This window comes from Xenopus laevis, chromosome 8S (assembly GCF_017654675.1).
Source record: "Xenopus laevis strain J_2021 chromosome 8S, Xenopus_laevis_v10.1, whole genome shotgun sequence".
Lineage (NCBI taxonomy): Eukaryota > Metazoa > Chordata > Amphibia > Anura > Pipidae > Xenopus > Xenopus laevis.
The window spans coordinates 48,839,864-48,866,904 of NC_054386.1; the positions used below are offsets into that span (position 1 = coordinate 48,839,864).

Here is a 27,041-nt window from a genome sequence, read left to right on the forward strand (position 1 = left end):
ACATGAATGTGGTGCAAAAAGGTGTGGGAAGAGGGTGGGGGAGGAAAAGCAAAGGTGTGTGGAAGAGAGACAAATCAAGGGGAAGCAGCAAGAGAAATGGATAGAGAATAATACATAAGGACATACGCAAATGGACAAATCACCGGGAGGGGGAAGTCATAATGACTGACATCATTTTAGGGGGAGGACTCCCATAGGCAGATTTCCAGAATAACCCAGTAACTAGAACCTGCAGTTCATGGAGTTTGTACCAGTGCAACAAAGGCAATTGATGAGGCACACAAAGAAAGAAACAAAGGAGAATAATGGGAAATAAACCAGTCTTATTTGTTGTAGACTGACATAGTAACATGGACAGAGAGAGTGCTATGAATCCAGAGAATGCCCTAAAGCATTCACAGGGGCGCTCCACCAATGAGGTGAGTTGAGACACTTGCCTGAGGTGGCAGCGCCCCCCCTGGATGCCAGGGGCGGCAAAAATACCGCTCTCTGCACTAGCAACTGGACCGTCCACGACCCCCTACGGCATGACGTGGACTGTCCCTGACCCCCTCCGGGGCTGAAAGGTGAGTGCCGTGGGGAGGGGTTGGGGCGGCAAAATTAAAGCCACCTCAGGCGGCAAAATGTACAGGATCTCCCCTGAGCATTCGCTAAATATGATCTTATAGATCACATAATTGGGTCTGATAGATAAGGCATATCTAACCTGTACCACCTGTACCAATCATGTTACTTGAGCAAAATAAACTTTACTTACACTATAGTTGTTATATAAATTGAATTTCCTTCAGTCTTGGAATTACACAATCACAGGAAGCAGGCAGGAGCCATTTTGTGGAAACTGTTATTAAGACAAATTGTGCATCACATCAAAATCTTGTGTATGCACCAGAATGAGGGACCTATTGTCCATGCACAGTGTCCTACACAATTATAGAGCCTGGGGAGGGAAGGGGAAATATCCCTTGATGCCAATGCCTGACTTGTTCATTGTTATCTGTAATAAAAGTGCTATGTATTCTGATACATAAATAAAAGTATTTGTGTAGATACAACATATTATGCTTTCTGTATGCTTTAGTATTACCCTAGGGGAAGTCACACAGAGATTAGCAAGACACTGTACAGGGAAAAGCATCTATTTCACCAATCAGTGAGAGGCAGAAGCTATGGCATATGGATTCTGTTCATCTCACTGTAAAGTAAGGAGCCCTCCCACTGCAAGACGACACAAAGACAGAAATATATTGTGGGACATGGAGTCTTTCCCTTCAACTGCAGTGTGAGAAAGGCATAATGGAGCCTTAGTTTATGGGTACATTACTGTGGAATCTATATCTCCCATCTAATGAAGCTTCGGGCTCAGCTTCTCCAAAAAGTGACTAATTGCTGTGTATAACAATATATATATACAATTAAAAGGCTCTGGGGAAATCAGGTGCATTTTGAACAGTATGTATGTATTTTTGCTACACATTAGATCTGTGCATTTCCTCCAGGTGTGCAGCTCAGATGTATAGAAAGGCAGATTATTTAATTAGACCAGGATGCAGGTTGTAAAGAAGAATTAAAGTCTGGGTTTTCACAGAGCTCTCATGGGGTATTGTATAGTTAATGGGAGATGAACTGATGAACCCAATGCTGCTTTTCAGGAAAAAAAAATCACTATTTACCAAAGAGAATGCTTGCTGTGCAAATTCAGAGGAGCTGATGTAAATGTAGCGGCATTACACCAGGTTGCCTCTTCTCATTAAACATTGTGGTCCAGTGTAAGTCTCCCAATCTTGTTCAGGACCTGGGAAACTCATCTGTACTCTGCACACAGTCCCCTCACTCCAAGTGAGGATGCCGAGTGTGGAAGGAAGAAGGCACCCTCCATGAAAGAGTGAATGTTGTCACATATAACGTGAGATTTTTCAATTTGCCCAGAGATTTTTCTCCATCTTTCCTTCCCCCTCTCTCCATCTGTTCCTTTTTTTACCCCTCCTCTCTCCTACCTTAATTTTCTCTCTGCTAACTACTTCTCCCTACCCCCCCCCCACTCACCCCTCCTTTCTCTCTCTTTCTCTCCTCCCTCCTTAGTTTTCTTTCCTACCTCTTTACAATGTGCAGTACTCAGATCCTGCTGCAGCAGATATAATGGAGCATCCCTCCTCCTCTTGCTGAAGCGAACCCTTTTTCTCCTTTAATTTTCCCAATTTCTGTTTTCTTTGATCCCCTTCAGCAAATAAGGCTGAGGAGGGGAAGAGAGGGAGGGAAAGCATAGATTCCCCAACTGTAGCAGCTACAAAGAAAGGGGGTAGCAAGGTGGAGAGGGGGGAGATCCCTTTTGCTACCTACATCAATCTCATTCTCCCCCCTCAGCCTGGCTTGCAATAACCATGAAGAAAATACAGATGGATGAATAATCAAAGAAGAAGAAGAGGAAGAAGTGGAAGATATAAAAGAAAGAAAATCTTATCTGCTCCTGGATTTGAATTCTGGATTGGATGCTCATTTTCTGGATTAATGTTACAGAAAAGACATTAGGATTAGCCTCTCTATCTCCTTATACCCAACTCCCTCATCTCCTCTTTTCTATATTGCGAGAGATATTCTTCCTCTTTCTCTTTCATGCAGGTAGAATCACATCATATTTTTGATAGCTGGATTTTTCATTTTTCTTTAAGGGGTTGCAGGATTTTTTAGTCATCCCCCATCCCCTATCCCTCTCCCCCTCCATCCTCCCCCTCCTCCCCTCCATGGTCCAGGTGGAAATGTTGAGTCTGGGGAGAAAGAGCTGGATTGGAGCAATTCTCTCATATTTGGCTACCCTTCTGCTAATCTGCTCTGCACAAAGGTAAGATGGATTAATAGAAATGCAAGTGGGAGGGTGTAGGAGGTATACAGATATTAGATGCAGGTGGTATCCTAGGAACTGAGCTACCATTTTTAACAAAATAAATAACGTTTGTGATATCTGTACAAAATGTATTGTTAAAATGTGATGAGAAATAAGGTGGGTAGGGAAAAGAAGTAGTGAGGAATGTTTAAAAACAAAAGTCTTGCTCTGCTATGAATTTGCTACTAAAGGGGTGATGGAGGTAAGCATTGGGGAGAATGGGTAAGAAGGGAATGAATATACTACAGGAAGAGTAGTACTGGGAACGTTGTAAAGGTGGATGTGTAGTTTTCAGGAGAGATGCCGAGCTGTGGGAATGCAGTGGAAAGGGAAGGAAAGGGGGTGCATGAAGACTGTTGATTGTAATAACTACTTGTTATTGGGGTACAATATTATTATTGTGGTCTGCCACTGTTGATGCTTGCGTGGAGAAATATGCAGCATGGAAGCAGTTATATTCCATTTAAAGTGGTGGAAAAGCTTTCTTCTTAACTGAGCAGTAAGCATTCCAGACAAATAATCTCTTGTGCAACAAGAAGCCTCGGCCATTAGGCCTTTTGACATTAACAAGATGTTCTGTTATAAGGTCCTGGGGGATGCTGAGAAATGAAAAGAAGATGAGAAGGAAGAGATATTGAAATAAAATTAGAGAATAAGGTAGAACTAATATATTGAGGCTATTGAATGCTACACTTATTATTACATTTAGATCAATGGTCAAAAACACCAATTTTGTTTTAATGATTTTTTTTATTTTTTGCCTGGGTCAACAAAAATTTGCCCTGTGCGAACTAGCCCATTTTTGCACATTTCCCCAAATAAATTTGGAAACCAGTCTGCATAGATTCTATAGGGGAATTATTACTGTGATTTCTGAGATTTTACCATGATAATTTATTCACAAAATGCTTGTGTCAAGTTTTTTAGCCCAGACAAAAGCATTAATGCTAGAAACAGGGTGAAAAATGTCACAGGCATAATATAAAATATGTCAACACATATTAATCAGGCCCAGCTAAATGATGTTACAGGGAATAAAAAAAAGAAGAGCTTTTTGTAGAGTTTGGTACGGAGACACTGGGGATGCTGGAGATGTGAGTTGTGTGAGCTTGTAATGGCAGAACTGGGTCTGTGAAGATGTGACGTACTAGAGGTTATACATTATATGATACAGGCAATGTTCCCTCTAATTCTTTCTCAGCTATATCCACAAAAAAATATTTTATGCACACATTTCAAACTTGTGTGCATGGATTTTAAAAACGGTGTGCTCAGGACTAATACAGAATTTTGTGTTTTCAAAAAAAAATTCTTAGTGTGAACCACAATTTGTTGTGTGCACTGGCCTCAAATGTGTGTGCACACCTTAGAGGGAACATTGGATACAGGTTAATGTAAAATATGCACAAACATTGCCCAGGCCTTGTAACCCATAGCAACCAATTAGAGGCATTACTGCCCTTTTGCCTGTTGGCACTCTCTAATTTGCATGTCTAAATGACGCTTAAATTAGGGGTATCCCCCTCCCACCCCACCTGACCCCTAACTTAAGTGTCATTTACACTTACTGTAAGTGTCATGACACTTAAGTGTCATTCAGACATGCAAATTAGAGAGTGCCAAAAGGCAAAAGGGCAGTAATGAATACAGTGTAGCAGAATGCAGGCAGTGTTGTATTCATGGTGAATTGCAGGTCTTTGGGCCGCATTCTGGTGCGATTAGACCTGTGGCCAGGAAGCAAAAGTGCTAAAACATCAGTATGCACTTTGCCCTGCACTCTGTAAACAAACCCCCAAACATTTAGGGGGTTATTTTAAAAAAAATTTTGACAAAACTCCCAAATGCCCTTAATTTACCAATAATACTTTGAGTACAGTACAACAAAAAGTCGCAATAAAATTGAGCGTCAATTAGAATCGTGCAACTTTTTCAAATTGACACTCCCAAAACTTGAAATTTTTGAGCTGTCGTCCTGAAAAACTCGAATGTATCAGATTATCAAACAAAAAACCAATGCAAACAGCCGAAAATAATGAAAATCCTAAAGGCGACAAAAAGAATCCTATTGGGCTTATATTTTTCAAAGTGACTTTTGCGAATTGTGATCCAAATTACAGATTCCCTTTACTGGAAAACCACAGGTCCCAAGCATTAAATTAATAGATACAATACATGTAAGGATGGTGCTTTATTTAGGCTGTCTGTTGTAGGAAGGAGTGAGGGCTGAATTAATAGTGCAAATGTGCCAGTTCTGAAATCTCGTATATTGTGGCATATGCCACAATATAGGAGGCATAGGAAAGAAAATCATTTTGCTTGATTTGATGTAGATTTTGTAAGCTAATGCTTCCAAAGTATTTGTTGCAAACAAAATTGTGCTACCTGTTATGTAAGGAAAAAAAATGCCAATATGAATTGTCATGACATCACATAGGCTTTGATTTCTCCAAAGGGAAAAGGCTGACTTATTAATTATTCATAGTTTTGGGAAAGTCACTGTTCTTAAATAGAAATATACAGTATGTATTGAAAACCTTTTTATAGTCTCAGATAATTCCTACAAGAAACTAGCATGCTAGCACTAGCACTAGCTTTTATTTTCCTGTGGCAACCAGTAACTATCTAGTTATGCCACTGCAGTTCCAGTAGGTGAAAGCAACCAATCAGCAGGATTAATTTTATGGCCTGCTCTTCAAATGCAAACACCTGATTAGACACTGAGTTACTAGACCTGGCGCAAGATACGATTCTGTTATTGCAAGACCTCTCTAGCATCTCATGCCATGGCAAAGGCAATGATGTAGCTCCCACTCATGTAATTTTTGGCAAATCATCTATAAACAGAGGGTACAACCTTCTTGTTATTCTATGCAGAAAATGTATTCGCTTTACATAGTTACATAGTTAAGTTGGGTTGAAAAAAGACCAAAGTCCATCAAGTTCAACCTCTCCAAATAAAAAAAACACACACACACACACACATATTCACACTAATCCCTCCATACTCACATAAACTATATATACCTCCATACTCACATAAACTATATATACCTATATTATTTGTAGATTTAGTATCAACATAGCCTTGGATATTATGCGAATCCAATAAATTATCCAAGCCCCTCTTAAAGGCATTAAAAGAATATCTAAAATTTCAGATGTACTTATTATTTCTAATATTCTGTAGTTGGCAATTGGCAAATAGAAAATACTATGAAAAAATGTTAAATTGCTGACATCTGAGAAGCTCTTCACACCCATAATGTGCCAGGGCAGTCACCCAGGCCCAATACACCACTCTCCTCCTCTTCTATGCCTGACATTGGCAGAGGGTTTTAGTAGAACCATGAGAGTATCACGTGACCCTCTAATTTCTTCTCTTAGCCAGATGCTGCAAGGGTCAGTATGCTAGAATGGCTACACCATTAACGTGTCTAACACCAGCCTGGAATTAGGGGTAGGCAAAAGAGGAACATGCCTAGGGTACAACTCTGGGGGAGCACTAGTCATGTACCTCTTGCCTGCAGACCCCTAGTCCAGGCCCTCAAGTATCTTCAGTAATGCTCTCCAATACTCCGTCATCTCTCTGCTACCACCCCTATCTTTAGCTGCCAAAAGAAGTCAGAAATTGTAGTACAGCTTACATTCTATAAACAATGCTTTCGCTAAGTTGTTCCCTTCTGCATAATCAATTTCTCAGTTGTTTCATTAAAAAAACTGATTATTGTGACAACACTGACTGCTGACAAAGAATGATGGAAGCTGTAGTAAATGATGTATCCACACATATATCCACACACATACCCATAGCCATGGTGTTTGTGAAAAGCAAATTTTCTGACAGAAAGCATACTTTACAATGGTAAATAAGCTCAGAAGAAATGAGCAGTGAATTCAGGGACATGTTTATGTAATGTTACGGAGCCTCAAATGTTAACACAAGGAAATAATGGAGACTTGACTTGCTGCCACGGCTGAGTGACAAACCAGTGCATGAAAGCAGCAATTCCCAAACAAAAAGTTTGTTGCTCCCAAAACCTTAATAGGTTTAATAGTGGCCTGTTATCTTGGAAGTACCTTGCTATCTTAGTCAAATAAGAAATTCCTGCTACTATAGAGAGAAATGCATATACAGCCAATTAGTACCTTCTGTAGGATAAAAGTCCACATGGGGCTAGTACACATCCACTGATTTTGTGACCCATCTGTATTTGCTTTATTACCATCACAATTTCCTAACATTTTAGATTTGAATTTGACCTTGCAGTATTGCAGGGCCTCCTTCATTTGAATGTCACATATTGGTTATTAAACAAGGGCTTATAAAGTGAAAATAGAAAGTCCGGCCTGATGTGATCAGAGAAGGACACAGTTCCCGCATCTCTGGCTATACTCCTGAGTAAACCCAGCACAACAGGCAGTCTGAGGTCACAACCAGCACCACAAAGTAATGGGATACGCTGTATACACTCTTACCGCACGTATTATGGGGAAAAACAGAGGTGCATCTCACTCTAAAGCAACCGAACTGGACCATTCGGCTTCTAAAGATGGCGGCGGAGCGACTCCAGCTATGGCGCATAACAGTGCTGTTAAATAGTGCAACTGCTAGGGGCAAACCACAGTCCTTCACAAGCTAGATGAGCTAAAACATAATCAAACTGTGCAAAATTTTAGAGACAGAACACTAGACACTGAAAGACGCATCTTTGATTTAGAGGATAAAACTGTCTACCCTCCAGAACCATGCTAATGACCTTGAGATCTCTTTCAACATCCGCATAGTGGGTATCCCTGAACGGGCAGAGGGGCAACATGTGGAAAAATTTGTGGAGGATTGGCTCATCAAAAAATTTGGTGCAAGCTCTTTCTCACCCTGTTTTGTGGTGAAACGAGCACATAAGATTCCTGGAAAAACCCCTCCACCAGGGGCACCAGCACGGCTACTTATTGCTTAAGACAGGGATGCAGCCCTCAGAGAACATGGAAGGCGGGCCAAATACACTATGAAAACCAACGGGTATCAGTGTACCCAGATTACTCAATGGAAGTACATAATCAAAGACAAAAATTCAACACTGCACGGCAAAATTAAGGCAACTGCAGCTCACTTACTCCATGACTTTCCCTGCGCGACTAAGAGTGGTTAAGGACGACAAGGTCCATTTCTTCTCCACTCCACTGGATAGAGAGAAACTCTACCAAACCTATGGCTCTCCAAGTCGCCCAAGACCGGATGACCAGCACAACTGTGCCCACTAAGACACAGCAGCAACAGCTCTATGACCTTGACTACCTACCACACTACTGATGTACCGGAGGAAAATAAAGGAACGCACAAAGCAGACATGTCCACAACTCCAATCAGCCATCAACCTCAGCACAGTACTGAGGAACCCCAGTTATGGTAACGTACCTATAATACTGGTAAATTTTGAAACTACATTAAGCCGTTACACCAAGGAACTATTTAAAGACCTTAGGTCCCCGTCCCCCCAAAATTCAATTCAGTTATGGTTTATATTTTTGTGAACAAAACCTGCTCAAGTTGGGAAAGGGTAGGTGGGGTGGGCACATGGCACAAATTTACCCATGGATTATACATATTTTATGACATTTCTTCTTCCCCCCTTCTTCAGTAACATTTGAGAAACTACTCCCCCCAGACTGTTGTGGAGGATGTGATGCAATAGCTAAACCTTGATTCCACAGAGATCCAGTATACTGCCCAATTATTACAGACTCAAAAATGACAGAAATCAAAATTCTCTCCTGCAAAGTCAGAGGCCTGGGCAACCCAATAGAGAGAGGCCTGGTCTTTAAAACCATATGCAGAATAAAACCACATCTGATACTACTTCAAGAAACTCACCTGATAGGATAGGAGTTTCTTACCACTCTACCTACTCAGCATGGATACTTCTAGCAGGATTAGACCTTGCTCGTTTATTTGCGGATGCAACGTTTCGGGGCGTGACCCCTTTCTCAAGCATGCTTGAGAAAGGGGTCACGCCCCGAAACGTTGCATCCGCAAATAAACAAGCAAGGTCTAATCCTGCTAGAAGTATCCATGCTGTGCTGGTGTGTCTTGTGTCTATGCTGCTTTCGAGGTTGTCCAATTCCTCTACACATCTAGCACCTGGAACTCGTGTGATTTCGGACGGCCAGGGTGTGCGAGTGTAAGTTTTTCTTTTTGTCACTCTACCTACTCCTCATATGCCAGAGGAGTTTCTATACTGGTAACAAGGAACTGTTCACTTGGACATAATAGGGTAATATCTGATGCTGATGGTCATTTTATTAATATGTCTTGTAACATACATAGTAAACTGTATATTATTGTGAATGTTTATATGCCTCCCCCTGTCAATGAACCATTGCTATCCTTCATTATGGATAAAGTACTGTCCTTAACACATGCACCTCTTATTTTTATGGTGGATTTGAATGCAGTCCTATCTGAAACACAGGCAGACTATACCCCAGTGCAAAGCCAAACAATACTCTTTTGACATGGGCCTCTACCTTTAACCTTTGTGACCTCTGGAGAAGGAAACACCCAGAGGAAAAGAGATACACCTGCTACTCTGCATCTAATAATGCCATGTCCCGCATAGACCTTGACAGCAGAGGTAGAGACTCAAACAACCTCAATTGAAATATTACAAGGGGGAATTTCCGATCACTCCCCTCTTTTGTTACAAATTGAGACAAACTCCTCTCCTATAAACAAATTATGGAGGCTACATAGATTTTGGCTGCAACAAAACTCTATAACAGAAGCCGTAGAGAAAGAGTTGAAAGCATATATCGAAATTAACACAGAGACAGCTTCCCCCCCAAATGGTATGGGACTCCCTAAAGGCCTATGCTAAAGGGATTTATATACAACAGATTAAAAATGTAATTCTGTAACTAAAGGGAAAATAGACACTTTAGAATTACAAACCATTAGGAAAGGATTTTCTGCAACAACTCCTCCATACAAAACAGAGAGGAATGGCTTAAAAGCCAATGTGCCCTTAAGACAACTCTAACTAAACAAGTTAAAAAATCAATGCTCTATAACAGGGCAAATGTATTTGCAACTGGAGATAACAATGGCAGACTGCTAGGGATGTAGCGAACTGCCGATTTGGTGTTCACGAACGCCGTTCGCGAACACCGGCAAAAAATGCGAACGTTCGCGAACTTCGAACACCCGCTAAAATCGTTCGATTCGAACGATCGAAGGATTTTAATCGTTCGATCGAACGATTTTCATTCGAATCGAACGATCGAAGCATTCGATCGAATGCTTTTCATTCGATCGAATGCTTACAATCGTTCGAACGAATGGAAATCGTTCGATTTTTAGCGGTCGAAGGAATTCGAATGGTTGAATGGTCGAACGATTTGTATTCGAATCGAACGCGAACGCAAAATGCGAACGTCGCGCGACGTACGCGAACGGTCGAAGTTCGCGCGAACAAGTTCGCCGGCGAACAGTTCGCTACATCCCTGCAGACTGCTAGCTTTACTTGCCTGAGAAATCTCCCCATTAACAAATATACTGACCATTGAGGACAGCAATGGTTCGACTCCCACTAACCGAAGCAAGATTAATCAGGTCTTTAAGCAGTATTATACGCAACTTTACTCCTCACGTATGATCCTCTCCAGGGAACAAATACTAAGGTACCTTGAAACGTTTCCTCTTCCAAGACTTGAACATAATGATACTTCCCTATTAGACAACCCTTTCACTGAAACAGAGATACAGGAAGACATTGGTCCACCATGGAAGTCAAGGGAATCGCCCCTAACTTTAGGAATTGGACATCGGCACTATATCACAACCAAGCAGCATAAATAAGAACTAATCAATGTATTTCAAGTCCCTTTATGCTCAGCAGAGGGACCAGGCAAGGTCTCAATTGACTCCTTTACAATTAACAAACAAGCTTACCAAGCCCCATTACAATGGACAGATACCTTCAAATACCTGGGAGTACATGTCTACAGGGACATGAACAAATTTCTTGAATTAAACCTATATCTATTACTCTCCCTGGTAGAAACTAAAGCCAAGGCTTGGAACTCCCTCCCAATAAATCTTTTTAAAATAATACTACTCCCCAAATGTACTTACCTGTTTTGACAAGTTCCCATCCTTATACCCTGCAATATTTTGGTAAACTAAAATCTATGCTCATTACATTATACTGGGCTTCCTCATCTCCCAGAACTTCTCTTGCAATCCTACAATATTCCACAGATAAGGGAGGACTTGCAGCTCCTAATATGTTTCATTATTACCTATCTACGAAACTGGTAATAGCTTGCTGGTGGGCCACCCCATCACCCCTAAACGCTGCCACTACAATAGAATCACAAATTGTAGGCTCATATGAAGCATTAAAAGCCTACTATATCGAAGAGCAGAGCATATAACCATTAACCAAAGCAACGGTACAAGCGTGGAAAGCAGCACTAACACAATTTCCCAGAAATAACCATCATGCCTCTATTTATCCTCCCCCATGGTGTAACCCACAGCTACCCCACTTACTATCCATCCCCAAACTACAAAATATGGTCTCCATGGATCTCTGAACATTTAACAGCATTTTTACTCTCTTCTGAACCACAGACAACGAATAGTCCACCACCTTTACCTTAAATCCTCCCCCCTTATTTTGTTTGAAGAAAGACAGTAAAACAAATTAGGTTGGGAAAACTAGTTTATTGTTAGTAGTTAACTATTCATACATGTTTACTTAAAGTGGACCTGTCACCCAGACACAAAAATCTGTATAATAAAAGTCCTTTTCAAATTAAACATGAAATCCAATTTCTATTTTTTATAAGATAATTACTTTCACTTTCCATTCAGCACTTCCTAGATGTCACTGCTTTCCACATATTCCCCCATTCTCTTTACCATTTAATTGTGTAGCCAGGGCATGGGGATGGACATCGGGTCCCGTATTCTGGTGCACAAACAAGATTCTGAAATGATACAAGGCTTGTCTTAATAACAGTGTCCACAAAATGTCTGCTGCCTGCTTGCTATCATTTTGAAATCCCAGACTGAAGGAAGCAAGATTCAAATAATTTATATAGTGTAATTAAAGTTCATTTTGCTTGACTAATGTGATAAAATAGGATTTTGAATATTTTTTTTGGGTGACAGGTCACCATTAAAGGAGACATTTTATATAACCTTCATATTCAGATATATAGTTACATAGTTACATAGTTAAATTGGGTTGAAAAAAGACAAAGTCCATCAAGTTCAACCCCTCCAAATGAAAACCCAGCATCCATACATACACCCCTCTCTACTTTTTATTAAATTCTATATACCCATACCTATACTAACTATAGAGCTTAGTATCACAATAGCCTTTGATATTCTGTCTGTCCAAAAAACCATCCAAGCCATTCTTAAAGGCATTAACTGAATCAGCCATCACAACATCACCCGGCAGTGCATTCCACAACCTCACTGTCCTGACTGTGAAGAACCCCCTACGTTGCTTCAAATGAAAGTTCTTTTCTTCTAGTCTAAAGGGGTGGCCTCTGGTACGGTGATCCACTTTATGGGTAAAAAGGTCCCCTGCCATTTGTCTATAATGTCCTCTAATGTACTTGTAAAGTGTAATCATGTCCCCTCGCAAGCGCCTTTTTTCCAGAGAAAACAACCCCAACCTTGACAGTCTACCCTCATAATTTAAGTCTACCGTCCCTCTAACCAATTTAGTTGCACGTCTCTGCACTCTCTCCAGCTCATTTATATCCCTCTTAAGGACTGGAGTCCAAAACTGCACTGCATACTCCAGATGAGGCCTTACCAGGGACCTATAAAGAGGCATAATTATGTTTTCATCCCTTGAGTTAATGCCCTTTTTTATGCAAGACAGAACTTTATTTGCTTTAGTAGCCACAGAATGACACTGCCCAGAATTAGACAACATGTTATCTACAAAGACCCCTAGATCCTTCTCATTTAAGGAAACTCCCAACACACTGCCATTTAGTGTATAACTTGCATTTAAATTATTTTTGCCAAAGTGCATAACCTTGCATTTATCAACATTGAACCTCATTTTCCAGTTTGCTGCCCAGTTTTCCAGTTTAGACAAATCACTCTGCAAAGTGGCAGCATCCTGCATGGAACCTATAGTTCTGCACAATTTAGTATCATCTGCAAAAATAGAAACAGTACTTTCAATGCCCACCTCCAGGTCATTAATAAACAAGTTGAAAAGCAAGGGACCTAGTACAGAGCCCTGCGGTACTCCACTAACAACAATGGTCCAATTAGAAAATGTTCCATTTACCACCACTCTTTGTAGTATCTTTTAGCCAGTTCTCTATCCAGGTACAAATACTATGTTCCAGGCCAACATTCCTTAATTTAACCAGTAACCTTTTGTGTGGCACTGTATCAAATGCTTTAGCAAAATCTAAGTAAATCACATCCACTGCCATCCCAGAATCGAGGTCTCTACTTACATTCTCATAAAAAGAAATTAAGTTAGTCTGGCAAGATCTATTACGCATAAAACCATGCTGGCACAAACTCATAGTATTATGATTTGCTATGAAGTCCAGTATCTTATCCTTTATTAACCCTTCGAAAAGCTTTCCTACCACTGACGTCAGACTAACTGGCCTATAGTTTTGAGGCTGAGAACGGGATCCTTTTTTGAATAGAGGCACCACATTAGCAATTCGCCAGTCTCTCGGCACTATGCCAGATCTCAATGAATCCTGAAAAATTAAGTAAAGAGGTTTAGCAATCACAGAGCTAAGCTCGCTAATTACCCTGGGATGAATACCATCTGGCCCTGGACCTTTGTTAATCTTAACATGTTCTAGTCTCTTTTGAATTTCTTCATGTGTGAACCATGCATCATTAGTTGTATTACTAGAATTGGGACTGTTAAGAAGGAAACCTTCACTTACCGATTCTTCATTTGTGTAGACAGATGAAAAATATGAGTTCAGAATCTGCGCTTTTATTTTGTTTTCATCAACCAGCTGACCCATCTCTGATAGTAAGGGTCCCACCCCTTCCTGCTTCATTTTTTTACTATTAACATATTTAAAAAATAATTTTGGATTTTTTTTACTGCTTTTTTTTATCACTCATCCTTCCTCAAAACATGTCCAGAAGTATTTATGAGTCCCAAAAAATCAATTGTGTTCACAGTCCGGCTCACACTTGTATCCCTTTAAGCCCGAAACAAAGTATCTAGAAAAAGAAAGCAAGCGCCATAGGCACAGGAACAACAAACAAAAATATAGGGTAATATTGTTTCAAATAACAGTGCTTTTTGTGCTTAAAAGTAGGGTCTAAGTATTCCACCACTGTGTGTGAACCCTTGTAGTTTTCACGACCACTGTACGAAATATAGATAGAGAAAAGCTTTTTTGACTTTCCTTAATGGATTTCTAGGTGGAAACTCACAAAAATAAACTTTCAACTCGCATGTAAAAACTCCAGCTCTCCTTTTAAGTGATATGCAGCAGCAAATAGTGTAAAATCCTTTTTATTTTATAAAACAAGTATTAAAAAGGCACTCACATGGCATCTCATGTAAAATAGCATAACTATGCTCCGTCCTGTTGACACTGTCCCCTTGTGGAATATCGCACCGTCTATTCTGTCTGTAGGATGTAGAAACCAGCCTGCAGTGTTTCCATCTCGTGGTCACCGATTGGTGCGCCTTCCAGCGACATCACCAGCCTTACGCGTTTCGTCTGCAACTTCTTCAGAGGCTTAATAATGCTGCGCATTTCTTCCTACTTTATACTACTCTCTCGGATCTCGCGTTGTTTGCGGTAGCAAGACAACCCGTCTACAGTGATTTCTCCTGTTAGCCTTTTATTTGTTGCCATGGGAACGAATACATAATTTACATTTGGATAACCCAGCCACTATACTTCCCCCACATTGCAAGTTATCACATAACAATTGTACACAATACTAAAAAAAAAATATATATATATATATATATATATGTACACTTTTTCGATCATGAGTATAAATCGTTCTATGGGCATTATATGTAGTTTTGCTAATAGCTTAAATAAATAAATAATGGTGCCAAAGCAACATCTAAAACATTCTAAACATTTTAAAACCTTTATAGACATTCTAAAATTCTGATCTTTAACCTACAGTATTCCATTTTACTCATATTGTTTTAGTTTATAAAAATGCTCTCAGATTCATATCTATATTTAACCCGTTTGGTACTGAACACTATTTCATTTTCTCCATCCACCTTCTTTAACTTCTCCTTTAAATGTTCTGTTCTCTAGATTTTTTGGACTGTCTCAACAGTGTGATCAATACATTTCTTATTTTACCCTCTCTCCTTAAATTTTCCAAGGGGTATATTCTGAACCTACTGTGGATGATCTACCAGTTCGAAATATGTTTTTGTTTGTATTCTATTGTTCTTTACATATATTTTAAGATCCAAAAATATAGCACTCTCCCTACTTATGGTGGGAGAAAGCTCTATGTTTATATAATTTTAATTTAAAGGAGAAAGAAAGTGTTAACATAACTGCTGCTTCAGTTACAGACATACCGTTTGTGGATTCAGCTATCATTTCAAATTCTCTGTGTGTGCTGCCTTTTCTGACATCTGCTGGCAGCTTCAGGATATATCCGCACACTACATTAATGGAAACTCCCATGATTCGTCCTTTCTTAACACTGACAGTGGATTCTGCACAGTACGATCTATTCAAGGCAGCACATGCGCATTAAACTCCACTCATGAGATCCCCACAACTTTTCGGAGGCACAGCCTCCTTTCTCAAGAGCACTTGAGAAAGGAGGCTGTGCCTTCGAAACGTTGTGGGGATCTTAATAAAACTACAACCTATTTAGCACAAATGCTTTTGTGTGTGCCATCTGATTTTCTATGAATATATCATCATCATCATTTATTTATATAGCGCTGTCAAGATACGTAGTGCTTTATGGACTAAGAATACCAAGGATTGCAGCAAGGATCCCAGATAGAGCACCACCAACAAAGTGAGCAGATTCTGCAATATTATATTCATTATTTAATAAAGCTGTAGAATTAACTTTGATTAATTAATAAATTAATTAATTAAAAGATACATTTATTTATTTTATATAATTATTTTATATCCATTCCTTAATTTAAGTAATGTAAATTCATTAAATATATTTATGAAATATTTAATAAAGCTGTGGAATCAACGTTGTTTGCATCAAATTTTTGATTATTTTTTATTTATTTTTGTAGTTATTTGGTGTAATGGTGTATGTGCTCATTTTTAAAATGTTCTAATTAATTACACGTTCTGCTCATATTGCAGACATCATGTCTCCCAGCAACCTCTGATCCAAAGAGGCAATACCAAGATAACAGCTAACAATACATGCTTTTCATAATGCCTACAGTCATTTTGTCTGAAAACTCTGTACAAATAGGATTAGTGTATCCATTTAACAGTGTCTCTTATCGAATTACTGTTTGGCATTGGCATGTCCCTTGCACCCTCATGTACCTTGTGCAATATATTTAATTTTTTTTAAATGTTATGATCATATCTAAATTACATATAACTTGGTGGCCGATAAAATAATGTTACACCAAACAAATATTGTTTTATAAATTTTATTGAAATGGAAAACAATCCAGTTCATAATCCTCAGTTATTTTCTCTTACTGTTATGTACCTTGCTACATTTTGATCGTAACTATATCACAACTATCAGTGTGGAATTCATGTGATTTATGACGAGTCGTGCTCCCCTGCATTCCTCTTTCTTCCTTTTAGCCGCAGGTGAGCGCATGAGAAAACGCACTAAATTATTTTCAGTGGTGCTTTGCACATAGACGCACGTAAGCACCGAACGCAGGTGGAATGCAACATACTGCGTCCCACCTGCGTTTGTCACTTACATGAGTCTGTGTAAGTAGAGCCCCATTGAAAATAATTGAGTGTGTTTACTCATGCGCTCACCTGCGGCTGAAAGGAAGAAAGAGGAATGCAGGGGAGCAAGCGCACCAAAAAAACGCTTGTCTGTAACAGCCCAAAAATCTGAAAGTTTCTGGTCAGATGAGCTCCGAGGCAGCACACAGACCAAAAGGAAATGGTGGTTCAAGGGAAGAGATAAACAAGGGCAATATTAACATAAAAATATGTAATAGTTTGTTTAGCATGCCTCTTCACTTGATATAATTCTATTCGAAAGTGCCCGCAGTAAATACTTGAGGAGAGGCCTGAGGAGCACCATGAATGTTATTGAAAGATGGATAGAATGTTGTGCTATATGAAATCAAAAAATATCTGAAATCAAAAGACAGGTATTCACTACTAAAATAGTCTGCTAAAATATTTAACGTATGCACACAGCAGACAAGATGAAATTACTGGGTTTATGAGTCTATACATTATAAAACATCAAAATAGAGCGTACTCATAGGTTTTCAGTGAAGTATCCCAAAAAAATATTTATATACATTATGTTTCGGTCTCAAGTAAATGGTTTTAAAAATTTAAAATTTGTATCTTTCAGACACACATACAAACATGACTAAATGTATTGTACGTGGTTGTCATCAATGTACAGGACAAAAGGCTAAATTCCCAAATGTCACATTTCATACCTTTCCATATGACATTAATGCAATATCCAATTGGTTAAGACAAACTGCACAGTATGGAGATAATTTGGATGCAGAGGCGGCCAAAATCTTTCAAGCATGGAAAACTGGACGATATAGATATGTGTTCACTGCACTTCAGTGATGATTCTTTTATCATGCAAGGATCCAAAAAAGTTCTGAAGCCTAACCTACGATTTTTGAACATCAATCAACTGCAGTTTCACTAACTGCAATTGAAACAGCACCTTTCCAAAGCCAAAAAAGAAGAAGAGTAGACAATGAAGTCCCTTCAACCTCTCACACATTAGTCCGTGTTGTAAGAAATCTGATAACAATTGGAACCCAAACAGATAACAAAATTTTGGTTGATGCAAATACTACTACAAGTGATACACTTTTTGGAATAGACCAGTCATGCGGTTCTGATAACCCAATGAAAACTTTTGACATAGGATTACAAACAGGAGATGATTCAATGCCTGTGGAACCTTGGTGAATAAAAGCAGACCATTCATATCCTGTTTCATTTTCTACACCTATAACCTGTTGTTACTACTAGATCGATATCAACTGAACAGAACCTCATTGATTGTACTGTTCGTGAGGATCCTAATTTATGTGTAGATCTTGATAGCTCCATCAGTACTATACAAGTCTTTGACACAAGTATTGAGGAAGAAAAGGAAACTTCAATTTATGAACCAGAGGAAAGTGTTACCTTTACAGAGGATGAATCAACATTTACAGAACCTAAAGAAGAAATAAATCAGAGATTAGGGATGTAGCGAACGGCGGAAAAAATGTTCGCGAACATATTCACGAACTTGCGTCAAAAATGCGAACGGTTCGCGAACGTCGCGAACCCCATAGACTTCAATGGGAAGGCGAATTTTAAAAGCTAGAAAAGACATTTCTGGCCAGAAAAATGATTTTAAAGTTGTTTAAAGGGTGCAACGACCTGGACAGTGGCATGCCAGAGGGGGATCAAGGGCAAAAATGTATCTGAAAAATACATTGTTGACACAGCGCTGCGTTTTGTGCTGTAAAGGGCAGAAATCACACTACGTCACTCAGGTGATGTTTCTGGACACGGAATGTGAAAAAGCTCACACAGCTAGGTGGCACTTGGTTAAAGACTGGGCAAACAATGCCTGCAAGGGCAACGTATACAGTAGTGGGTACAGAATATATTATTGCTGCTGTAAAACCATCACTCAGGTGATGTTTACGGACACGGAATTATTATTGTTATTTAGACAGAATGTGAAAAAGCTCACACAGCTAGGTGGCACTTGCATACCTCCCAACTGTCCCTCTTTTGACCACTCAACCCCCTGTCCCTCTTTTGTACTGGAAAGTCCCTCTTTTCTCTGAACTGAACAGCCAGAAAAAAAACAGTTTCTAACTTAATTGGCTTTTGGCAGAGAGCTCAGAACAGCTAACAGGTGCAAATAAGATACTTTGTAACAATTTTGACTCTGGTTGGTGCTGGTAGTGGTGAACTACTAGGAGGAGCAGCACACCAGTCCCTCTTTTCTCTGAACTGAACAGCCAGAAAAAAAAACAGTTTCTAACTTAATTAGCTTTTGGCAGAGAGCTCAGAACAGCTAACAGGTGCAAATAAGATACTTTGTAACAATTTTGACTCTGGTTGGTGCTGGTAGTGGTGAACTACTAGGAGGAGCAGCACACCAGTCCCACTCCCCAACACAGCTAGACTAATAGCACTGGGCTCTTATAGTAGCAAAGTAAAAAAACAAAAAAGAAAATAAAAGCAAGGACTATTGGGTTATTACAGCAGTCAGCAGATGAGATCAGAAGCAGTGCCCACAGCAGCTACATACAGAGCACTGCAGTAGAAGGTAGATTACTAGTCAGCAAAGCTAACTAACCTAAACTCACTGTCCCTCAAATCCCTGCAGAGTTCTGTCCCTACAATACAGAGCAGTATCAAGTAGATTACTAGCCAGCAAAGTTACTATCAACTGTCCCTCAAATCACTAAACAGCTCTCTCCCTACACTAGCTCTTCCAAGCACACACAGGCAGAATGAAAAAACGCTGCAGGGCTTCAGTTTATATATGGAAGGGGAGTGGTCCAGGGGGTGTGGGGGTGGTCCAGGAGGGAGAGCTTCCTGATTGGCTGCCATGTATCTGCTGCTCTGGGGTGAGAGGGCAAAAATAAGCGCCAGCTAAGGCGAACCCAAATTGGCGAACGTCGCGCGACGTTCGCGAACATTCGGCGGACGCGAACGGTCGATGTTCGCGCGAATTAGTTTGCGGGCGAACAGTCCGCGACATCCCTATCAGAGATGTTTTATAGTTTTTGAAGAATTTCTTGACCAGCTGTTTTATCTACTCAAAAGTCAACATAGTGGTGATTTACAATGCCAAGCTCCAATAATTGATATTGAGAAAAAAATATATGGAAGTATGGTTGAGGTACAACTGTGTTTCTGGACATCAATCTTTCGTTTGGAATTCACAACCCATGGCAGGTCAGATATCAATTGGGAACGTATCACTGGCATGTGCTATTTTACTCACCGGTTCTTCGTTTGCCAAAGAAAAAAAATGTTTCAGTTTATGTCCATTCCATTTTTTTCACATACAACATACTATACCTATCAAAAACGATATGTTTTTCCTGCTATAGAGTTGTCTTGGATCAACGAACAGGAATCTTTGAAAGAAGACATGATAGATAAAGCTGTTGTTTTGGCCGGTGACTGACAATTTGACAGTAAAGGACATTGTGCAAAATAATGCAAATATTCTATGATGGACATAATGACAAAGAAAATTGTCGATTTCACTATGGAGCAAGTTGGACCAGGTAAAAATGCTGGAGAAATGGAAAAAATTGCATTTGAAAAAAGTTTGCCTTTGGGGTCAGGAAAGGCTGCATGAATAGCCATAACGGCGCATGATGGTATCACTTTACGGATTCCTGATCCAAGATATCCATACACCCAAGTACTGAAACTGCGATAGGCAGCTCTTCTTATACCCTTGTTGAAAGAAAAAAAATATTTAATATATGTAATTTAAAAATTAAAAGCACCAAAAAAAAAAAAATCTAAAAATAATTACAGCATATTTGCTGCTTGTTTGGGCTTCTTTTTTTGTTTATAATTGGTAATTTTATAAGCCCAGTCAGCCCGTTCTTTATTGAGAATATCATTTACGAAACGTTCCCAATGTACTATGCAATGTACTAAGTATTAGTGCATGAATAGCTATTTCCTCAGTGACAGCATGTTGATTCCTTAGCTGTGTCCATTGGTGAACAATTTCCACAAAGGCACCATTCTGAGTTTCCAATGCTACTTTGATTTAGCTGGGTTGAATTTTCTTCTTCTTCACTACTTTCTGCGTCACTAGTTTCCTGTACTTCTTCAAGACTTTCAGTGGATATCTCCTCAGGCCTTCTTTGTTGCACATTTGATGGAGTAAATGGAAAACAATCTCCCACCCGTTTCACTTCTGGACGTCTACGCATTCTATGTATAAGGTCTTTGTACTGTAATTATAGAAAAATAATAATAAATAAGCAACAGCCTTACAAGTGGAGAATTATATGTATCTTACATTAATATTAGCTATACATGTGTAAGTGAGGTATGCAAACAGGGCCTGCCCAAGGTATTTTGGCCATTTGTACATGTTCCAGCACCAATCACATTGCAACTTTTGTACCTGTTCCAGCACCAATCATCACCTAGATTGCTCCCAATCTCCACTCTGTACCTGTACCAGCATAAGTAAAAAAAAACCCTTCAGAATGTTTCCCACAATCTGTACTTATGCCTGTGACAGTAAAATAACCATCATATTGCCCGTAAAAATATTTCTAACTATTCAGGCACTCTCCTAATGATCTTTCAGTCTCATGTTCAAATCAGTGCATGGTTGCTAGTGTAATATACACCATAGCAACCAAGAAAGCAAAATGAAAAACTGAGTGATTAAAATAAATTCAATCCAGTGATCACTGATACATTAATAACTGCCCCGTCCCAGAACAACTACACATTATATAGTGTAGTCATTACTATAGTTATTGCTTTCTATTTTTTTGTTAATATAGTGGATTTATTATAAGGTTTTATATCCAGTGGAAATACTAAAGCAAAAATGCCTGATCTGCATCTGATGTGGATGTAGAAGGCACCTGTGAGTCATCATCAACTGACATTTTATTTTCAGTAAATAAATGTATTATGTTTGAATAAATATCATCATTTATATTAGAGAAAATGAATTAGCAATTCATAAATTAAAAATGGAATAATAAATTATTTATAAATTAAAAGCATTTATAAAAATGTTATAAAATTTAAAATTCAATAATTAATTATTAAATTAATGTATTCACTGATTAATTAATTATTTAATAAAATAAATAATATTTTTAAAAATAATATATTGTTTTATTTAATGTATCTTTATTAATTAATTCATTAATTTTTCAGTAAACTTTATTTATTTACAATACATTTAGCCAGTAATTAATTTTGAAATGGCTTTGTACTTTTATAAAATGTACTTGACCAATAAATTGGCTCACTAAATAGGTCACTGTAATATATACTTGAAAATAATTGGCCTAAATCACCCATATTACCTTAGATAGCTTTGGAATCTATCTAAAACAATTCTATTAAATTCTAATATACTTTGTAATTGGTCTACAGGAATCCTATTAACTTGCTTTTAATTTGTATACAGTGTTATGCTGTTTTTATAATCTATTTATGGCACCTGAAGTTATTTCTTAGGCTCTTGCGCCCTGTTCTCCCTCGTGCGCTGTTGCTTTGTTGAAATACATTGGTGCATGAGCATTAGAGGGGCGCGCGCGTACGTGGTGTGCGTACTGCTTTTGCCGCATGCGCAGTAGAGTAACCGGCGCCATATTGAAAAAGAAAATGTCGGCGCGGAAAAGAGTCACATACAGTTTTCGGCAATGATGAGTAACAGGTGAAGGGAACGATTTGGGCAAAAATGATCTTAGCGACCAGAATCATCTCGGCTGTACTTTCAAATTATGGGGGGTATAAAAAATATTTTCCTTCTCCTTTAAACTTTCTATGAACTGTGTCACTTCACATCACTGGAAGGCGCCCCGATCGGCGAGCAGGAGGAGGAAACACTGCAGGCTGGTTTCTACATCCAACAGACAGAAAAGACAGTGCGATATTCCACAAGGGGACAGTGCCAACAGGATGGAGCATAGTTATGCTATTTTACATGAGATGCCATGTGAGTGCCTTTTTAATACTTGTTTTATAAAATAAAAAGGATTTTACACTATTTGCTGCTGCATATCACTTAACAGCTATATGAAAAGGAGAGCTGGAATAAGCATTGCAGTTTTTACATGCAAGTTGAAAGTTTATTTTTGTGAGTACCCACCTAGAAATCCATTAAGGAAAGTAAAAAAAGCTTTTCTCTATCTATATTTCGTAAGGTGGTGGTGAAAACTCCTCCCCTCCGTCCTGTGTGTTTCCAGCCTGCACATAACTGTCTTATGCTGCTGTGTAAAGAAAAAGGGCAGGCACCAGCAGAGACCAGTCTTCCAGACAGGCTTGTTAAAACATAAAGTAGTTTATTGTAGAACTCAAGAATACAACCTCACCGCCTTATGCGTTTCATATCTCTAAGATACTTAATCATAGGCTAGATATTCACACTTCCCATGGCTTATTTAAATCAGAATTCAACCAATTAGAATTAAGTATAATACAACTGAGTAAATGAGGTAACATAGAGCATTGTGATTGGAGCTTCTTAATGTGACATTGTATACAAGATAATATAGGCAGGTTAAGCGCCATCTTGGTGCGCTATTGCGACGTTAATTCAAATTAACAAAAACTTTATCAACAAAAGCTTTATACAGACAGACACTACATTCAATTTATAAACATAAAGATAAGTATAAAATAAACTAAGGTATAATAGGGATTCGTCATTCATGTAGCAAAAATCAATTACCGATAGATATAGGCCATGTTCACAACGATAAACTACATAAACAGATTTATCTATCTTATACAATCTCTTATACAAAGAGAATTATTTATTATCTTCAGAATGGGGCAGGATAAGTACCATATAAAGTATGGGTAGGAACGACATCATAAATGAGTACTCCCTATCCTAAAAATGTGTTTGTAAATCACTGAAGTAAAAGGGAGAATTCACTAAAAAGATATTTATTAAGAAATACATTCTAACTAGATATAAACTAAGGGGTCAGAAATAACATGTGACATCATATTTGTTATTCAGACCTAGCGGAAAACTAGTGGCCAAAGTGGAAATCCATATGGTTTCCAAAAACAATAGTTTTTTAGTGATGTCCCCCCCCCTCTCTGATCTCGAGACACTCTTTCTATGCCCATTATCGAAAAGTATTCAGGGTTGTTAGTACAGCAAAGATGGACATTTTTATATTTTTTAATAAATTTTGATTGGTCATTTTGTTTTTTATAATTTAAAAGTTTATGGGGGATTTTTTATAAACTCCCATAAACTCTAAATATGCCCCTAACTGCTGATACACGTTTCCCCCAGAAAAGAATAAAATACTTTTAGTAGCAGATTATGTTTACTTTATACAGAAGTTTTTCCCCCCCAATTATTGCAGGGCAAGGGAAAGGAACAGTAAAGGGAGGGGGAGGATGGAGGAAAACGAACAGGGCAAAGAGGGGGTTAAATTTATAGGGCAGAGAGGGGGTTAAATGAACAGGGCAGAGAAGGTGTTAAATGAACAGGGCAGAGGGAGAGAAATGAACACTGCAGGGAAGGGAAGGGGGAAAGGAACAGGACAGAGAGGGGGGGTTGAATGAACAGGGCAGGTAGGTAGAGAAATTAATAGTGCAGGAAAGGGAGGGGTTAAATGAACAGGGCAGAGAGGGGGTTAAATGAACAGGGCAGAGCGAGGGTTAAATAAATGGTGCAGAGAGGGAGAGAAATGAATAGTGCAGGGAGAGGGAAAGAAAAACAGGACAAGGTGGGAGAGAAAGGAGCAGGTCAGGGAAGGGAAAACAAGCAGTAATGGTTAACAGATATCTGGACTGAGTGTGACATCACAAACAAACCCACTACTCCCTCACTGGCTGTTTTTCTGTAGCTTAGGCAGAAAGAGCCAGTGGCTGCAGACTCAGATACTGGAGAGTCCTGGACAGGAAGTTGCAAGGGAGGGCTGATTACAGTTTTCAAGCTAATACAGTCGTTTTTTGATCCAAAAGGTATTGAAATAAAAACTATTTATTCTATTTTACACTATTTACATGGTTTGATGCATTGTGAAAATGTATGCTACATGTCCCCTTTAACTTTATTCCAGGTAACAGGACTGACAAATACTTAATATGCAAGATCTATATTTATAAGGATAATGCTAATATAATCACATCTTATATTTGGTTTAATATGACATGCTGAATAACCTTTAAAAATGTCACTGACTTTCTGTGTAACCTAAATGTGATTTATACCTAAAATTTTGTTTGTTGGCAAAATTTAAAAAAACAATAAAAAGAATTTATTAAGAAAAGGAAAATAGAAAATCCATGCGAAATAGATATTAATACAATGATTTTTACCAAAAATAAACAAAAAAAACAATGTATTGCAGGGCCACTGTGATTGCAAACCTATTGGCTAGTTAAAATAAGAGATACAGACTTGTGAAAATATTAGAAGTCAAATCTGAGTTGCATGGCCTGTAAAAAAAGTACCTGGCCATTGACCTGGTGCAGGGCCAGTAAGACAAAACCTAAGCTAAGGGGAAGGGGGAGGCAAATGCCAGGAGGGAGTTAAACCTTGAGGTTTCAGTCATGGTGGGCCCATGACACCGCAGTCCAATGATGGCCTAGTTCCTTTATTGGGTCATGAAACTCCTCAGTGACTTAAGATATTCTGATATTTTTAATAATTTGAACCCAAACCCACAGGTAATGTCACAGAGGTCCTGCCACTACATTACCTACAGTGAGGGCTCACTAGAAGGGGCTCAAGTTTGCAATTCTGGCAATACCAAAAGCTGGAACTGCCACCCAGCTGAACACAGACCAACGCAACCCGTAGGTATCTACCTTTATTTGCCAACTATGTGGCAGTATTAGAAGTAAAATTATTATTAGCCTTGGTACGGGACTAAACAAACACACTTTTGCTCAAAAATAGCAAAATAAAAAGGAATTAAGTGGCTTTATTGTAGTTAAGAAGAAAAATCTATTTATTCTGTTTAAATAAATCAACCTTTATTTGCCAACTATGTGGCAGTATTAGAAGTAACATTTTTATAAGCCTTGGTACAGGCCTAAAAAAACACACTTTTGCACAAAAATATCAAAATAAATAGGAATCAAGTAGCTTTATTGTAGTAAAGAAGAGAAATCTATTTATTCTTTTTAAATAAATCTACCTTTATTTGCCAGCTATGCAGAAGTATTAGAAGTAAAATTATTATTAGCCTTGGTACGGGACTAAACAAACATTCCTTTGCTCAAAAATCGAAAAATAAAAAAGAATCAAGTGGCTTTATTGTAGTTAAGAAGAGAAATCTATTTATTCTGTTTAAATAAATGTACCTTTATTTTCCAACTATGCGGCAGTATTAGAAGTAAAATTATTATTAGTCTTGGTACAGGCCTAAACAAACACACTTTTGCATACCTCCCAACATTTTGGAAATAAAAAAGAGGGACATTTTATGACCACGTCCATCTTTGTGGCCACACCCCCCAATTAGCAAGTCCATTTTACAAAATTTGGCAGGTTATGAAAGTTTGAACACATTTCTGTGTTTTTTCAGTTATTACAGTTTTGCTATTGAAGTTGAATTGCCCTTTGCCCTAAGCTGTGAGTCTAACCCAAGAGACATGTTATCTTATATGGTTACAATTACTTATTTGCTTATCTCGAAATTGTTACAAAAGTATCTTATCTCCTGCTGTGGCTGTTCTGGGCTCTCTGCCAAAAGCCAATTAAGTTAGAAACTTTGTTTCTTTTTTCTGGCTGTTTGGTGCAGAGAAAACTGTACTTTCCAGTACAAATGCAGGACTGTGAGGACTGTGAGTTGAGCTGTCAAAAGAGGGAATGTCCCTCTAAAAACGGGACAGTTTGAAGGTATGCTTTTGCTCAAAAATACCAAAATAAATAGGAATCAAGTGGCTTTATTGTAGTTAAGAAGAGAAATCTATTTATTCTGAAAACTTCTACTTTCAGCTCTTTCAGCTGATTCATGTGGTCTACGTGCCGCCGCTTAGGATCCCTCCAGATCCGCTGGACTACACGCAGCCTCAGATGGATGTTAAACTGCTTTCTCAGCCTTCGCTGCAATACAAGTATAACACAACACAACATTAGCATTAGTTGAAGACTTTGAAGAGATTGTTAATTTGTTATTTGTATGATGACTGAGGCACCAGCACTTTTGTCAGCACTCGTTTCAGTCCTCATTTGTGTACTTGTTGAAGTTGGAAGTAACATTAT

The 27,041-nt window shown here is 38.7% G+C and overlaps 1 protein-coding gene across 16 annotated transcripts in view; it reads left to right on the plus strand.

Moving 5' to 3' along the window:
• Positions 1-476: 476 nt before the first annotated feature.
• LOC108700058 (gamma-aminobutyric acid receptor subunit beta-4) overlaps positions 477-27,041 on the plus strand; it is a 252,484-nt gene continuing 225,919 nt past the window's right edge. For 6 of the 16 annotated variants that reach the window (XM_041574968.1, XM_018232921.2, XM_018232924.2 and 3 more), the window contains exon 1: positions 22,443-22,796. Coding sequence is in view for 5 of the 16 variants with exons in the window: in XM_018232919.2 (XP_018088408.1) it covers positions 22,625-22,796 (172 nt within the window). In the remaining 11 variants the exon portion in view is untranslated. Of the gene's footprint in view, positions 567-2,097; positions 2,840-22,435; positions 22,797-26,774; positions 26,894-27,041 lie in introns of those variants that run through there. The other 10 variants (XM_041574959.1, XM_041574962.1, XM_041574958.1 and 7 more) reach the window with 9 other exon arrangements.